This window comes from Saccopteryx leptura, chromosome 3 (genome assembly GCF_036850995.1).
Source record: "Saccopteryx leptura isolate mSacLep1 chromosome 3, mSacLep1_pri_phased_curated, whole genome shotgun sequence".
NCBI classification, from domain to species: Eukaryota; Metazoa; Chordata; class Mammalia; order Chiroptera; family Emballonuridae; genus Saccopteryx; species Saccopteryx leptura.
This window is the reverse complement of record NC_089505.1, coordinates 65,749,071-65,766,432: the sequence shown is the minus strand read 5'-3', so window position 1 is coordinate 65,766,432 and position 17,362 is coordinate 65,749,071. Positions and strand designations below refer to the sequence as shown.

Here is a 17,362-nt window from a genome sequence, read left to right as displayed (position 1 = left end):
TTCTTTTCTTATGCTAGGTTTTGTTGTCTCTGATTGTCCTTTTTATTTTTTTTCTAGTTCTTGAGATGTTTCTCTAGGTTTGTGTGCAGAGATTTTATTTAGTTTTCCTGTGGATGGCATTGCTCTTCCAGGGGCCCTGGTCTACATTTCCTGTCACCTCAAGGTGCTGTTTCCTTTTCCTGTGCGTCTATTATAACCCCCGGGTCTCAGCCTCCAAGGTAATGCTCTTTAACAGAAGTATACTGTGAGTCATATATATAATTTAAAATTTTTTAATAGCCACATTAAAAAAAAGGTAAATGAAATGAATTTAAATAACACACTATATTTAACCCATTAAAGTAGTATCATTGTAACATATAATCAGTATCAAAACTTATTTTTTTGTACTAAGCCTTCCAAATCCAATGTGTATTTTATACTCACAGCATGTCTCAGTTTGGGGCTAGTCACATTTTGAGTGTTTCATAGCCACATGTTACAGGTGGCTGCCACATAGGTCAACAGCTCCAGGCCCTGTCTCAGTCTCATTTCCCCCTGAGGCTGACTTCACTTATACCTCTGGCTTTGAGTTTTCTCACTGCTGCTGGCACTTGGGGTTTTACCTGTTTCTTGAGCTTGGCTATGTATTAAGAATTGCCTTTTCTCATATTTCTCTGCATTTATAGCTGGAAAGGAGGGCATTTAAGTCCACCATGTTGCCATAAATCCTTTCATTTATTCTTTACAACCACTTTTTTTTTTTACAGAGACAGAGAGAGAGTCAGAGAGAGGGACAGACAGACAGGAACAGAGAGAGATGAGAAGCATCAATCATCAGTTTTTCGTTGCGACACCTTAGTTGTTCATTGATTGCTATCTCATATGTGCCTTGACTGCGGGCCTTTAGCAGACCAAGTGACCCCTTGCTCAGCCAGCGACCTTGGGTCCAAGCTAGTGAGCTTTGCTCAAACCAGATGAGCCTGCGCTCAAGCTGGCGACCTCGGTGTCTCGAACCTGGGTCCTCTGCATCCCAGTCTGACGCTCTATCCACTGCGCCACTGCCTGGTCAGGCTCCTTACAACCACTTTTGATGAAAGTACTCTATGCCCAATTTACAGATGAAGAAACTGGGTCTCATGGAGCTTAGCTGACTTTCCTAGGGTCACACATGGCTATTAAGTGTCAAAGAACAGACCTGAACACAGGTCTGTTTGAATCCCAAGTCCATATCCTATTCACCATGCTGTGTTACCATCCTATAGTTTTGATTTCCCTCATTCGTTTTCAGGAATTAGACCACCAAGGGCTCTTTCTTCCCTGAATCCTTACACGGCTTTGCTCGTCTGGAGAGTAGCTGTTGGCCAAAACCTGGAGGAGATTACCATGGACCAGTACAGCCTTGGGGATGAGGGTGCCATTCCATCAAAGATGCACCTTCCTTCATTTTCTGAGAACCAAGGACTCAACTGCAGTGACACCCTCAACCAGGACCTGGGTCCCAGCACACGAGACCTGCTCAATGCTGGCCTGAGTGGTTTGGACCTGGATCCCAGCCTGCCAAAGCCCAACGTGCCTAGCGAGGTCTTGGAGGACAGCTTAGATGCAGTGTCCCTGTACTCGGGTAGGGACAGTGACTCCATGAAGCTGCTGGAGGAATACGCAGATCCGGAATCTCAGGCTTCCTTACAAGGTAAAGCTGTTCACCAGGTCTGAGGGCCTGGAGGCTGTTTGATGGTTTTTGCTGCAGCCAGGGCTTGGTTCTGCACAGGTTGGTTATGCAAATTTCTCTCTTACACAGAGGGGTAGGGAGCTGTCACTTTTCTTCCACTTGGGAATTGTTCCCAACTTCCTAGTCAAGAAAACTGAACACTGTTAGGGAATAATGTTGAGAAATGTGGATGTTAGGGAATATTCTAATCTTGTGAGTGGCGTGGGCAGACCTTTGAGTTTACGGGACACTTCCCTGTCTGTTACCACATCTCAGGGACTCCTTTCACATTCCAGGATGTGCTGGGATCCTGTCCCTCTGCTTCTTCTAAACGTCCCAAGCCTCAGTGTCCTCATTAGAGGGGGGGCAGACAGTAACACCCACTCTTTTTTATTTTTAAAATAATTTTTAAAAATGTTTATTTATTGATTTTAGTGAAAGAGGAAGAGAGAGAGAGAGGAGCATCAATCTGTTCTTATGTGAGCCCTGACCAGGGATCAAACTGGCAACCTCTGAATAACACCCACTCTTCTCCCCCCCCCCCCCCAGAGTAACAGTAGGAAGAAACAAAAGAAGAAATGGACATAAAAGCACTTTGGAAAGCTCTAGACAGATAATCGTTGCTTTTACCCATATTGTTAGAATTAACTTCAGAAAGTGCATTGATTCGTTTCTAAGTCTTTCTCCTCAGCAGTGGCGGAACAAAGGGATCCGTTCAAATCTTTTTTCAGTTTGCCTTCAGACTTCCCCTACCAGATAAATTCAGTTTTTGTTTTCAGTTGTCTTCATGGGTTCTTGGGTAAGTTGCTTAGATGGGCTGACTGAGAACTCTTGGATATTTGTGGTCCTGCTGGGCACGGGGAAGGCTGCATCTGAAACAGCAGCCCTGCAAACAGGTATTAACATTAATTGAAATAAGCAGCTCAAAACGTGTCCTGAAAGCTTGCTAAAATGAAAACCTTCTGAGGCCCTTATTCCACGCAAGATGTAAGAGCCAGGGTGTTAGTCTTGTCACCATGTAAGAACAATGGCTAACCATGAAATCGTAGATTCCTGGGACATCCGCAGTGTTGTGAGCACCAGGCCAGACCTTCGGAAATAGTAATGAGGCTTTTCAACCTGGGCTGCAGGAATTACCTGGAAAATGCTGGTTAGTACATTTTGCTTGGCAGAAAACCTGTAGCTTTCACCAGATTTTCATAGGGGTCTGTGCACCCTTCCCCCAGTGTTACAAATCATTAGTCTAATCCAGCTTTTCCTAATTTATTTTTCCATTGATTTGAGAGAGAGAGAGAGAGAGAGAGAGAGAGAGAGAAACATCAACTTGTTCTACTTAGTCACTCCATTTAGTTGTACACTCATTGATTGCCTCTTGTATGTGCCCTGACTGGGGATTGAATCCTTGACCTTAGCACACTGGGATGATGCTTGATCCACTGAGCCACCTAGCCAGAGCCTAATGTGTTTTAAACTTGAATCTTTAATCTTTTTTGTGTGTATGACAGAGACAGAGAAAGGGACTGATAGGAACAGACAGGGACAGACAGACAGGAAGGGAGAAAGATGAGAAGCATCAATTCTTCGTGGCGGCACCTTAGTTGTTCATTGATTGCTTTCTCATATGTGCTTTGACCAGGGGGCTACAGCTGAGTGAGTGACCCCTTGCTCAAGCCAGCAATCTTGGGCCCAAGCTGGTGAGCCTTGCTCAAACCAAATGAGCCCGTGCTCAAGCTGGCGACCTCAGGGTTTCAAACCTGGGTCCTCTGCGTCCCAGTTTGATGCTCTATCCACTGCACCACCACCTGGTCAGGCTAATGAGCATTTTTTTTTCTTTTTTCTTTTTTGTATTTTTTCGAAGTGAGAAGCGGGAAGGCAGACAGACAGACTCCCACATGCACCCGACTGGGATACATCTAGCATGCCCACTAGGAGGCAATGCTCTGCCCATCTGGGGTGTTGCTCCATTGCAACCGGAGCCATTCTAGTGCCTGAAGTGGAGGCCGTGGAACTGTCCTTAAAGCCTGGCCAACTTTGCTCCAGTGGAGCCTTGGCTGCAAGAGGGGAAGAGAGATAGAAAGAAAGGAGAGGGGGTAAGGGGGGAAAAGCAGATGGGCACTTCTCCTGTGTGTCCTGGCCAGGAATCAAACCTGAGACTTCCACACACCGGGCCGACACTCTACCACTGAGCCAGCCGGCCAGGGCCAGGCTAATGAGCATTTTTTTTTCTTTTTTCTTTTTTTTTGTATTTTTCTGAAGTTGGAAATGGGGAGGCAGTCAGACAGACACCCGCATGCACCTGACTGGGATCCACCCGGCATGCCCACCAGGGGGCGATGCTCTGCCCATCTGGGGCATTGCTCTGTTGCGACCAGAGCCATTCTAGCGGCTGAGGCAGAGGCCATGGAGCCATCCTCTGCGCCCGGGCCAACTTTGCTCCAATGGAGCCTCGGCTATGGGAGGGGAAGAGAGAGACAGAGAGGAAGGAGAGGGGGAGGGGTGAAGAAGCAGATGGGCACTTCTCCTATGTGCCCTGGCCGGGAATCGAACCTGGGACTCCTGCACGCCAGGCTTATGCTCTACCATTGAGCCAACCGGCCAGGGCCCTAATGAGCATTTTTAAAGTAACTTAGCAAGGCCAAGACTTTCCCCTGAGAGAGATCTGTTTTTCCTCATTTAAACTTGAAACCATTTGACCATCACAGTGATTCTCATATGAAGAAGGTGTAGACCAGGCAAGTTAAGTGACAGATGGCTTATAACCAGAGGCAGAGTTGGGACAAAAGTCTGGCTCCTTTCTTCTGTGTCTCTCATGCTACATCTCAGCCACAGAGACTTGCCTTTTAGGGTCCTTGAGCGCTGTACCCCCCTCTCTCCCATCCCTGGCCTATTGGATTCATGGATCCTGCCTCTGCAGCGTCCTAGCTCAGTGGGGATTTCTTAGTTTGCCATCTCATGAGGTGCCCAGCCCATTCTGAAGACCAGTCTGAGTGGTGAAAACTCTCCCATGACTCATCCACCCAGTGGTTACTGAGTGCCGGCAAGGGCCCGGACGGGACGTCCAGGCACTGGGACATGGCAGTGAGCCTGCAGAGTCCCTGTGTCTATGACCCTTACAGTTCTGGTGATTTGAAATTAGCTTTCTTTTATTCTTTGTTTGTTTGCTTAGTTTTAGCTTCCTTTTACGCTAGTCACAAAACCCAGCTCTGCCCCTTGCAGTGAGACAGAAGCAGTCCACTCTCTCCCCTACCTGCTGGCCCTTTGGATAGTGGAAGGTATCTCCCCTGAACATTCCCAGCCCCTTCACCCGTACCTCTGTTGACATAATTCATAAAAATAGCTTTTATCATTTTACCCAAGGGATACAGTAAACATGGAAAATTCAGATACTCAGAAAGAGGAAGGTAGAAATGTCCCATAATCCTAACAGTCAGTCCAGTCTGATTTCTGGATACACTTCTTTTTTCTAAGATGAGGACAGTGCTGTTTTGCAGTAAGCTGCTGTTCTCTGACTTAGCATGGCATGGACACCCTTTCATGTCATCAGGTGTGTTTCTACAGTTTATCATAAATGCCTATGTCACACCACTGAAACCACAATACAGTGGCCTGCATGCTCTCTTGTCAGATATTGGGTTGTTTCTTACATTTCACCAGGAAAAACAGTGCTGCTGTCAAGTCTCTCGCAGCTCTTTGTACGAATCTACGTTTATTTCCTTAATTAAAAACCAAAAAGTATAACGGACTGGAAGAAAGGACTTAGACTTTTTCTAAGGTTTTCGATTATTCAGTATATTCCTGGGTTGCTTTTCCGAGGGTACCATTGATGGTACAGTTGTCAAGCCCTGCCTGTCTTGGTCACCGTGTATTAGGACAGCGTCAGATGGCTGCTATCTCCTTTGAGTATGGCACCAAGACTGGATGCCCTCTCTCCCTTGCATAGTCCTAAACCCTGTTTTCTCTGCAAGGGAAACTGCTGAAGGTACGGGGGCAGACTAGGCCCACCCTTCATGTCTGCTGTGGCTCTAAGTTGTAGCATGCTTTAGCCATGCTCCCTGATTTCCCCAGATGTCAGTAACCTGTGCTTTCTCCTCTGTTCAGACCTGGGGCTGGGCGTGCTCAAGGCGCCTAAAGAGACTGAGGAGGGAGGCAGGGCCGCCTGTGGGAGCGCGAGGAAAGGCAAGCGGTCGCACAGCTCCCCTCAGAACCCGCTCCTGGACTGCAGCCTCTGCGGAAAGGTGTTCAGCAGCGCCAGTTCTCTCAGCAAGCACTACCTGACGCACAGCCAGGAGCGGAAACATGTGTGCAAAATCTGCAGCAAGGCCTTTAAGCGGCAGGACCACCTGTATGTAGGAGTCTGGTCCTGGAATGGCTCTTCCTGGGGCTGGGGGAGGGCACGGGGCATTCCTGTGTTTCTTCTGTCCCCTCCCAGGTCAACTTGTCCCACCTGCCATTGGGTTGTCCCACCTCCGTGGTCCCCAGGTGAATGTCACCTGTGCTTAACCACAGACCCTGTTCTCCTCACACTTCCAGTGTTCTCCTCACACTTCCAGTGTTCTGGGGCCAGGCTGGCACTGCCCTGGACGGGTCACTCCTCCGAGCCCCCAAATTGACACCAGTGAGGAAATCGCTGCTGCAGTTTGCAGCCAGTACCCTTGAGGGTTAAAGACACCATGGGTCGCTCCTGAGGCAGTTCCTACACGGAGGGAATGGGGCTGATGGTAGAGAAACATCTGGAGTCCCTGGTGAAGGAGACGGAACTGCATTCCATGAGGGATGTGTACTGGGATGACCCAGGGCATGAGAGTTTCTGAAATGCCGGTTTCTAGAACACAGCAATGGAGCATTAACTCTTGTTTTTCTCTTTTAACTCCTTTTTTATTAACTCTTTATTTTTATTAAAATTTAATATTTTTTAAAAATTTAGTGTGTTGACATGGTTTCAAGTGTCTGATTTTTTTTTTTTTAACTCTTGATTTTACAAAGAAAGCCCATTATAAGAGTTAAGAGCAGAATTCCCTTTGTTCTTGATGTCTTGGAAATAAGTTTTTCTTGCTAGTGATGAAGGAAAGACAGATCTTTTTTTTTTTCTTTTTGTGACAGAGACAGAGAGAGACAGAGAGGGACAGTCAGACAGGAAGGGAGAGAGATGAGAAGCATCAGTTCTTCATTGAGGCTCCTTAGTTGTTAATTGATTGCTTTCTCAGGGTTTCAAACCTGGTGCCTTGACCAGGGGGCCACAACAGAGCCAGTGAGTGACCCCTTGCTCAAGTCAGTGACCTTGGGCTCAAGCCAGCGACCATCACGTCATGTCTGTGATCCCATGCTCAAGCCAGTGACCCCACGCTCAAGCTAGAGAGCCCGCGCTCAAGCTGGCAACCTGGGGGTTTTGAACCTGGGTCCTCTGCGTCCCAGTCCAGTGCTCTATCTACTGTACCACTGCCTGGTCAGGCAAGACAGACTATTTTTAAACCAAGAGACTTGCAAGTTAGAGGTACAATCCCTTGCATTTTTATAGTGCTCCTGATCTTTACAGAAGGCTTTGATTAATTATCTTTTAATTTATTGTTTTGCCCACCCAGACCCAAAGGAAGGGAAGTAATTTGCTCATGTCACAACTTGGTAACATCTGGGGCTAGAAATGAAGTCTCCTGATTCCTTCTCTGCTGCTTCTCCCCGGTGGAAGCCAAGGGTCGACCTTGTGAAGGATTTTGTTATTTATGGGATATACTCATGTGCCACACGTACAACAGTCCAGAGTAGGGCTGTTGGGAACCCAGAGGGTACTCATTTGTTGATATTTATAACATATTAATGTAGATATAAATACATAAATATCGTACACATTTGTATTCATTTATATATGCAGAAATTATGGGCACATTTGGCTGTTTTCTAGTAAATTTTTCTGATTGGGCATCTGTAAATTTTTCCTTTTTGCTGTGGGGGTGCTAGGTAGCTGTCTCCTCAGAGGAATTCAAGGGAAGGCCTCATTCCTTTGTTACAGGAAGGGGCCTCGCAGGTAGCGTCTCCCCAGCGTGTCTGCAGCACCCTGGTTCTCAGGAACACTAAAAGAGGCTATTTGAGAAAACAGTTCTGCGGGCAAATAAGTTTGAGACACACTGAAAGTTAAACAGATGCCTCTTTATCTATTTTCTATGTGGATTTTTAAATTTGCTCCTCTGTGCTGTGAACCTCCCAGGAGCACATAATTATTTTTTCAAAATTTACTTGCCAGCTGAGCCTAAGTTCTTGGGAGCAATTCTGGAGGACTGCTGTTCTTTGGGAACCCACTTTGGGGAACTCTGGCCAGGCTTCTACTGATTTTTTTTCCTCAAATGAGTGGTTTACTTAAAGGTGAGGGAGAGGAGCACCCCTTCCCAATTGCTTTGATTGAGGGCTATTTCTGATTTGTGAGGCAGCGTCCAGGTCCCTTCAGTGGAGGGCCCGAGCGGAGCGCCCTTGACTTCCTTCTCACACATGATTGCAGGACTGGGCACATGCTCACCCACCAGAAGACCAAACCATTCGTGTGCATCGAGCAGGGCTGCAGCAAGAGCTACTGTGACTACCGCTCCCTGCGCCGGCACTACGAGGTCCAGCACGGCCTGTGCATCCTGAAGGAAGCCCCGGCGGAGGAAGAAGCCTGCGGGGACTCCCCCCAACCCCATGAGGTGGCTGGCCCGCCAGCACCCAGTAGCCTGCGATCCCTGATGCCCCCAGAAGCCCGGTCTCCTGGCTCCCTCTTGCCCAACCGAGACCTTCTACGTTGCATCGTGAGCAGCATTGTCCACCAGAAGATCCCTCCTCCCTGCCCGGCCCCAGCAGGGCCTTCAGATGGCAGTGAAGGGAGGAACACAGCGGGTCCCTGTCTGCCTTCAGGGTCCTCCTCCTGCACCCCAGTGAGCACCCCAACAACCCCAGGAACCGTGGGCATTGAGGTTCCTGAGGTTCCTGAGGAGCCGCATCCTCCACTGAAGGAGCCTGTCATTGACATGTTCTCAGCCATTCATTCAATGGCAACAGAAAGTGGAGGCCCCGACCCATCTGAGTCAGAGCCATGGCTGCTCCAGCTCTCACCCACCCTGGAGGGCTGGCCTGAGAGCGGCCCCCTGCCAGCCTGCCTGCCAACTTTCCGAGGACAGACAGTCCCCTCCAGCTCCCAGCCAAGACAGATCGTCCCCTCCAGCTCCCAACCATCCAGCCACAACTTCCAGTGGCTCCGGAACCGGAATCTGCCAGGCTGCCCCAAGAACAAAGGGAGCAGTGTGTTTGTGGTCCACAAGACCCCTGCGATGCAGTCCCCAGAGGGCCCTGAGTCTGACCCTGGGCCCAGCAGCACCTCCCCCACCAGGGATCCCTCACCCAGCTTGGGTCATGGTCTGGAAGACGTCATGCCCTTCCCTCTGTCACTCCTGAAGGTGCCCGGGGAAGCCTCAGGTGACCCCAAACATGCCAGTGCAGAAGATGACTCCTGGGCTTCCAAAAAGAGCAAGTTTGACTGTGACACTTTCCCATGGCAGCACCCCAGGGAGCCTGGCCTGCAGGATGTGCAGACGCCAGGTGGGCTCCCGTCTGACGCCAGCCCACTCCTCCGGCAGCTATTCCTGAAGTCGCAGGAGTCCCTGGTGAGCCCCGAGCAGACGCAGGTGTTCCAGATGATCACCAAGTCCCAGAGGATCTTCTCTCATGCCCAGGTGGCCCCTGCATCCTCCCAGCTCCCCACGCCTGAGGGCAAGCAGGCTGCCCCGAAGTCAGATCCGTGGCCAAAGCAGCTCCTGCCGCTGGCACCCAGTGTTGACTCTCCCCATGCTGACCCGGGGCACCTGGAGCCAGGGGGATCCCCAGCCCACAGGAGGAAAATCACACCTGCGTTCCCCAGGGCAACCTCTCCTGGCAGCACTAGACGGGACTTGAAGGGAGGACCAAAAGCGGCCACCGCTCCACCATCCCTCACAGCATTATCTCTGGACCCTCCTGGGAATCCAGACATCTCTCTGGCCAAGAAGTTGAGATCTGCAAAAGGGACTTTGGATCTGGGGGACATCTTCTCCCCTGGTGGCCCTCAGCAGACCCAGTCAGGTGGGGACGACCCACAGGTCCCCAGGAAGCAGGCCCAGGGTGAGAATGGCAGGGCAGCAGGAGTCACAAAAGGAGAAAAGGGCTCTGCCTGCCCACGGGGCGGAAGCTACAGGCTCTTCTCCAGCAACCCCAGGGCCCAGCGCTTCTCAGGCTTCCGGAAAGAGAAGGTGAAAATGGACATGTGTTGTACGGCCTCTCCCAGCCAGGTGGCCATGGCCTCCTTCTCATCTGCTGGGCCTCTGGCAGACGCCCCCAGAGACTCGAAGTCCAAGCTGACAATATTCAACAGAATCCAGGTACTGGTGGTTTTAGTGTAATCACAGGGTTGTGCATCCATCACCACATTTTCACCCTCCAAAGGAACCCCACACTCTTAGTTGTCACCCCCAATCTCTCCATTCCCCCTAGCCCTTGGCAACCATGAATCTACCTGCTGTCTCTGGATTTGCTTGTTCTGGACAATTCATATCATTGGAATTATACATTACGTGGCTTTTGTGACTGGCTTCTTTCACTCAGTGTAATGTTTTCAAAGGTCATCCATGTTGTAGAACAGGGGTCCCCAAACTTTTTTCACAGGGGGCCAGTTCACTGTGCCTCAGACCGTTGGAGGGCCGGACTATAAAAAAAAACTGAAAAAATCCCTATGCACACTGCACATATCTTATTTTAAAGTAAAAAGACAAAACTGAAATAAATACAATATTTAAAATAAAGAACAAGTAAATTTAAATCAACAAACTGACCAGTATTTCAATGGGAACTATGCTCCTCTCACTGACCACCAATGAAAGAGGTGCCCCTTCCAGAAGTGCGGCGGGGGCCGGATAAATGGCCTCAGGGGGCCACATGTGGCCCACGGGCTATAGTTTGGGAACCCCTGTTGTAGAATGTGCCAGTGCTTTTTGTGCTTTTTTTTTTTTTACTAGAGAGAGACAGAGACAGACAGGAAGGGAGAGAGATGAGAAGCGTCAACTTGTAGTTGTGTCACTTTAGTTGTTCATTGATTGCTTTCTCATATGTGCTTTGACCAGTGGGGTGGGGGAGGTGCTTCACCTGAGCCAGCAACCTTGGACTTCAAGCCAGCAACCTTTGGGCTCAATCCAGCAACCATGGGATCATGTCTATGATCCCATGCTCAAGCCAGTGAGCCTGTGCTCAAGCCAGATGATCCCATGCTCAAGCTGGCAACCTTGAGGTTTCAAACCTGGGTCCTCAATGTCCCAGGTTGATGCTCCATTCACTGCACTACTGCAGGTCAGGCCAGTGCTTCATTTTTATGGCTGAATAATACTTCTTTGTACAGATATATCACACTTTGTTTATCCACTCACCAGTTGCCATTTGGGTTGTTTACACTGCTTGGTCATTGTGAATAGTGCTACCATGAACATTTATGTACAAGATTTTGTGTGAACCATATGTTTTCATTTCTCGTGGGAAAGATCTAGGCATGGAATTGATTTGAGATACTGCTGGACTGTTTTCCAAAGCAGCTGCTTCATTTTACACTTCCACCCACAGCGTGTGAGGGCTCCCGTTTCTCCACATCCTCTCCAACACTTTTTGTTGTCCAGTTTTTATCGTAACCATCCTAGTGGGTGTGCAGTGGTCTCCCATTATGGTTTGATTTGCATTGCTCAGATGGGTAATGATGTTGAGCATCTCTTCATTTGCTTAATGGCCATTTGTATATCCTTTCTGGTTTGGTGTTGCTTGAGATACTTTGCCCATTTCTAAATTGGGTTATTTGACTTTTTTTGTATTTTTCTGAAGTAAGAAGCAGGGAAGCAGAGAGACAGACTCCCGCATGCGCCCAACTGGGATCCACCCAACATGCCCACCAGGGGGCAATGCTCAGCCCATCTGGGGCTGTTGCAATGTTTCAACCAGAGCCGTTCTAGCACCCGAGGTAGAAGCCACGGAGCCATCCTCAGTGCCCAGGCCAACTTTGCTCAAATGGAGCCTTGGCTGCAGGAAGGGAAGAGAGAGATAGAGAGAAAGGAGAGGGGGAGGGGTGGAGAAGCAGATGGGTGCCTCTCCTGTGTGCCCGGGTTGGGAATCTAGCCCGGGACTTCCACACGCCGGGCTGATGCTCTACCACTGAGCCAACTGGGCAGAGTCTGACTTTTTATTATAAGAGTTCTTTATATATTATGAATATAAATTTCTTGTCAGATATGACTTTCAACAGTTTTTTCTCATTCTATGGGTTGTCTTTTCCCTTTTTTTTAGAGAGAGAGAGAGAGAGGGATATGCAGGAAGGGAGAGAAATGAGAAGCATCAACTCATAGTTGTGGCACCTTAGTTGTTCACTGATTGTTTTCTCATATGTGCCTTGACTGGGGGTTAGGGGCTTCAACAGAGCTAGTGACCCATAGCTCAAGCCAGCGACCTTGGGCCTCATGCCAGTGACCTTTGGGCTTGGGCCAGCAACCATGGGGTCATGTCTGTGATCCCATGCTCAAGCCAGTGCTCAAGCTGGTGAGCCCTTACTCAAGCCCACGACCTTGGGTTTCAAACCTGGGTCCCCAGCGTCCCAGGCCAACACTCTATCCACTGTGCCAACACCAGTAAGGCCTCTTTTCACTTTCTTGATGGTATTTTTTGAAGCATAGAGGTTTTATGTTTTGATGAAGTCTACTTTGTTATGTTCTTTTTCCTTGAGAGAAAGAGAAAGAGAAAGAGGAAGGGAGAGAGATGAGAAACATCAACTTGTAATTGTGTCACTTTAGTTGTTCGTTGATTGCTTCTTATATGTGCCTTGACTGGGGGCCCCAGGCCAAGCCAGTGACCCTTTGCTCAAGCCAGCGACCATGGTATCATATCGATGATCCCACACTCAAGCTAGTGACTCAGTGACCCCGCACTCAAGCTGGTGACCTTGAGGTTTCGAACCTGGGTCCTCAGTATCCCAGGTCGATTCTCCATCCACTGCACCACCACCTGGTCAGGCTGTTCTGTCTTTTCTTTTGTGTTAGCCAAGAAACTATTGCCTTATCCAAGGTCACAAAGAATTATGCCTGTGTTTTCTCTTAGGAGCCTTAGAGTTTTAGCTCTTGCAAACCTCATTTCTGATATGTTGGTTCAGGTGTATTTTTATCTTCAGGATGGAAACATCTACCAACTTCCCCATCTGATGAAAGAAGAGAACATGGCAGGTGGATGGTAAGTTCAGAAGCCCCTCCTCCCACCCTACCTGGGGGAGCGCAACCCCTCAGGAGTCCTGTGGTGGCTTCTGTGTGCTGGCCCTGGGGAAGTGAGCCCTGGATGCATCAGTGCTGAAGAGGTAAGCACTATACCCTGAAGGATGGGGTGTCGTCTCCATTTCTGAGGGTTCATCTAGAGTTGTCAGTGGATCAGACTTAATAAAGGAATAAAACAAAGGAGTCAATGATGAAGGACAGAGTCCCATCTTGCATTCTTTCCTCCTGCCATGTCTCCCCACAGTAACCAGCAAACCGGGGGCCCTGCAGACTGGGCAGAACCAAGGAGCACTTATGTCTGCAAGAATTGCAGCCAGATGTTTTACACCGAGAAAGGGCTGGGCAGCCACATGTGCTTTCACAGTGACCAGTGGCCGTCACCGCCAGGGAAGCAGGAGCAGCAGGTGAAGGGACACAGGCAGTAGGTTCTGTGCTTTTGGGGTTTCTGACAGGCTTTGGGGAGTAAATGACTGGGTGTCATTTATCACCTGATGGAGATGCTCTCCATCCTCTGGGGAGCCGGGGGAAGGACTAGGAATTGGAACTTCAGGGTTACGCAGCTCTCCTCCCTGCCTACTGTTTCTCCTGAAGAGCTATCTCTCCTCTGCATTCAGGTGTTTGACACAGAGTTTTTCAAGCCAACAAAACAGGTGCTGAGGCCAGAGGGGCACGGGCAGAGTCCCCCAGGAGCCAAGAAGTCCTTGGACAACATAATCCCTTTGGAGATGCCCATGCCAGTGCCTGTGGCTCCAGCACACCGAACCCTGGGGAGCACGGCCAAGGTGGGTGCTGGTCAGTCCACTTTCTTCCTGCTGCTTTCCCTGCCTGCTGGGGAAGCTGTGGGAAAAGCCCAAACAAATGCCACAGGAATCCCTGACTCCAGAAGAGCTTGGTTCACATGTTCATTCATTCATTCATTCATTCAGTGCCCACTGAGTTTCCTCTGGGCCTGGCCCTGTGCTGGCAGTTTTGGGGACACCGCGGTAAACATGACAGCCTCTGCTCTGCCTCCGGGGGCTCCCAGACCAATGAAGTAGGCAGACCTGTCCCCAGGCAGTGATGACCCAGAATGGGCAGGGTTGGGGAGCTAGGGAGGGAGCAGAGGGTGTTGTGGGAGCCCTCAGGGGGTACTGGAGACCTAGCCTTAGGAAGTCAAGGAGGGCTTTCTGGAGGAGGAGGTATTGGAGCTGAGATCTGGAGGATGAGAAAAAGTAAAACTGGCAGGTAGGAGGGGAGATTGCAAGGAGGTAAGAGAGAGCATGGTAAGTTCAGGCAGTCAGCCTTTCAGCCTGCACTAGAGGGTCCTACCCAGAACAGCGCAAGCTGGACTTGGAGACAGGAAGCATGGATCTCATTGTTGGTCTCACAAGAGCTGTTGTCATTCAGAGGGGAGCAAGTTTTCATTTTATCACACTCTTATACTGTGTCTCTGGCCCCCACAGTTTAAATGCCAATCATGTTAACAAGTGACCTCAGACATTTCCCAAATCCTGTGAATCAGGGCTCCGCGCCTTGGAATGTGGATGCATGAGAAGGGTCCAGCCTCAAACATCACAGTCATAGGCTCTGGGGTCCACTCAGGAGCAGTGGCCCTACTCAGCCTCCTCTGCTGGGGGCTCCAGGCATGGACATGCAGTGCGTGTGTATGTCATACTCCCCTCTGTCTCCATGATCAGTTTCCTTTTTCTGCTCTCAAGTCATCTTGAAGACTGAGCTGGTGGAGGGTGCCTTCAAGTGACCCCTTGTGGTTCTGAACTCTCTTCTTCCCCAGGGACAAGAGAAAGACATGGAAGAGAGAGACAAGGAAAGCAGCCAGAATAGGAAGCGGAAAAAGCACCCCCAGCCCAAGGCATTGTTCATCCCTCCTCCTCACATGGAGCCAGCCCCGGGAAGATGCCACCCTAGCTGCCTGCGGTCTCCAGTGTTCCTGGTGGACCGCCTCCTGAAGGGATTGTTTCAGTGCCCTCCCTACACGCCGCCCCCAATGCTCAGCCCCATCCGGGAGGGCTCTGGGCTGTATTTCAACACTCTCTGTACCATGTCAGTTCAGGCCAGTCCCGACAAGCTCATCAGCACCAAGCTTGGTGAGTGAGGCTGGAGATCCCTCATCATCACCGGGCGGGCCTCCTGATTCACTCTCCCTTGTAGCATTCGGTCCAGAGATTCTCTCCGGCCTATGGCCATAGGGCCCATTGCTGTTTGTAAGTTTCCCAGGCCTGTCTGTGATCAGCAGCCATCTGGGTGCTTAGAGTTTTACAATCAGAAAGAAAACGTAGAGGCCATGTAGCCTGACTACCCTTCTGTGTAACTTTTAAAACAGCTTATTGAGATATGATTTACAAACCATATGAATCACTATTTAAAATGTACAGTGTTTTAGTATATTTACAGGGTTGTACATTCATCACAATGTTAGAGCATTTTCCTGCGCCCCAGACGCGAAGCCCTGTTGCAGCCCCCGTCACCCCAGAGCTCCAAGTTCCCTAGCCCTAGGAAACTGCTGAGCCACTTTCTCTGTACATTTGCCTATTCTGACATTAGAACTTTTTAAAAATTTAATAATTGATTTTAGAGAGAGGGGAAGGGATATGAAAGAGAGAAACATCAATTTGTTGTTTCAATTGATATATTCATTGGTTCATTTTTTTTTCCATTTTATTTAGAAAATTAAAAGAGTGACATTGATCAATACATTGGTGGATTCTTACATGTACTCTGATTAGTGGTCGAACCTGTAACCTTGGTTTATTGGGATGATGCTTTAACAATTGAGCTACCCAGCCAGGGATATTCTGGAGATTTCTGTATAAGTGGACTCATATGTGACATTTTGTGTTTATTCACTCAGCATAATGTTTTCAAAGTCTATCCATGTTGTAATGTGGATCAGTGCTTCCCTCCTTTATGTGGCTGAATGATATACCATTGTGTGGATAGACCATATGTTATTTATCCATTTATCAGTTGGCGAGCATTTAGGCTGCTCCCAGTTTGGGGCGATTATAAATAATGCTGTTATGAACATTTATATACAAGTGTTTGTGTGAGCCTGACCTGTGGTGATGCAGTGGATAAAGCGTTGACCTGGAACACTGAGGTCGCCAGTTCAAAACCCTGGGCTTGCCTGGCTAAGACACATACAAGAAGCAACTACTATTATTCTCTCTCTCTAAAAAAGAAAAAGCTTTTGTGTTGATGTATGTTTTCATTTCTCTTGGGTAGATACCTAGGAGTGAAATTGCTGGGTCATGTGGTAACTCTGTGTTTAACCACTTAAGGAACTGCCAGACTGTTTCCAAAATGGCTGGGCCATTTTAGATTCCCACCAGTATTGCATGAAAGTTTCAATTTCTCTACAACCTTGGCAGTACTTGTCTATGTTTTTTATTATAACCATAATAGTAGGTGCAGAGTGGTATCCCTTTATGGTATTGGTTCTCATTTCCCTAACGGCTAATGATGTTGAGCATCTTTCCATGTACTGATTGTCTGTATATCGCCTTCAGAGAAATGTCTATTCATCCCTTGCCATTTAAAATTCGAGTTATTATCTTTTAATTTTTGACTTGTGAGAGCTCCTTATATATTCTGAATGCAAACTCCTTGTCAGATATATGATTTTCCTACAAATATTCTCTCTCATTTTGTTAGTTGCCTTTTCACTTTATTTTTGATAACATTTGCAATACAAAATATTTTTTTTCTTTTTCATTGATTGCTTTTTAGAGAGACAGAGCAAGGAAGGGAAAGAGAGAGAGAGAAGCATTTATTATTGTTCCACTTAGCCATGCATTCACTGGTTGCCCCCGTGTGTGCCCTGACCAGGGATTGAATCTGCAACCTTGGCATTTTGGGACGACTCTCTGAGCCAACCAGCCAGGGCCTGCAGTACAAAACTTTTTAATTTTTTCTTTTGTAACCTGTGATTTTGGTGTTGTATCTAAGGTTTTGCCTGACCAGAGGTCACAAAGATTTACTCCCATGTTTTCTTCTAAAAGTTTTATAAATCTAACTCTTACCTTTAGGTCTTTGATTCATCTTAAGTTAACTTTTATAATCTATGTGAGGTAGGGGTTTAAATTCATTCTTTTTTTAAATGTATATTTTATTGATTTTAGAGAGAGGAAGGGAGAGAACAGGAAAAAGACAGGAACATCTATCTGTTCCTGTATGCACCCTGACTGGGGATCAAACCAGCAACCTCCTCACTTCAGGACGATGCTGTAACCATCCTAGCAATCCGGCCAGGGCCAAATTCATTCTTTTGCATGTGGGTTTCTATTGTTCCAGCACTATTAGTTGAAAAGACCTTTCTTTTTAATTTAATTGTGTTGCACCCTTGTTGACTCAATTAATCATAAATGATTTGAGATTTGTCTTTCTTGTT

At 48.2% G+C, this 17,362-nt stretch overlaps 1 protein-coding gene across 2 annotated transcripts in view; it reads left to right on the top strand.

Annotated features, from left to right (window-relative positions):
* The window catches only part of ZNF541 (zinc finger protein 541), a 57,636-nt gene that overhangs the window by 19,004 nt on the left and 21,270 nt on the right, over positions 1 to 17,362 (top strand). The window contains exons 3-10 of one of the 2 annotated variants that reach the window (XM_066371887.1): positions 132 to 218; positions 1,271 to 1,672; positions 5,789 to 6,032; positions 8,178 to 10,065; positions 12,879 to 12,937; positions 13,220 to 13,379; positions 13,590 to 13,757; positions 14,747 to 15,059. In XM_066371887.1, coding sequence (XP_066227984.1) covers positions 1,366 to 1,672; positions 5,789 to 6,032; positions 8,178 to 10,065; positions 12,879 to 12,937; positions 13,220 to 13,379; positions 13,590 to 13,757; positions 14,747 to 15,059 — 3,139 coding nt within the window. In that variant the 5' untranslated portion in view covers positions 132 to 218; positions 1,271 to 1,365. The remainder of the gene's footprint in view (positions 1 to 131; positions 219 to 1,270; positions 1,673 to 5,788; positions 6,033 to 8,177; positions 10,066 to 12,878; positions 12,938 to 13,219; positions 13,380 to 13,589; positions 13,758 to 14,746; positions 15,060 to 17,362) is intronic. The other variant, XM_066371888.1, reaches the window with a different exon arrangement.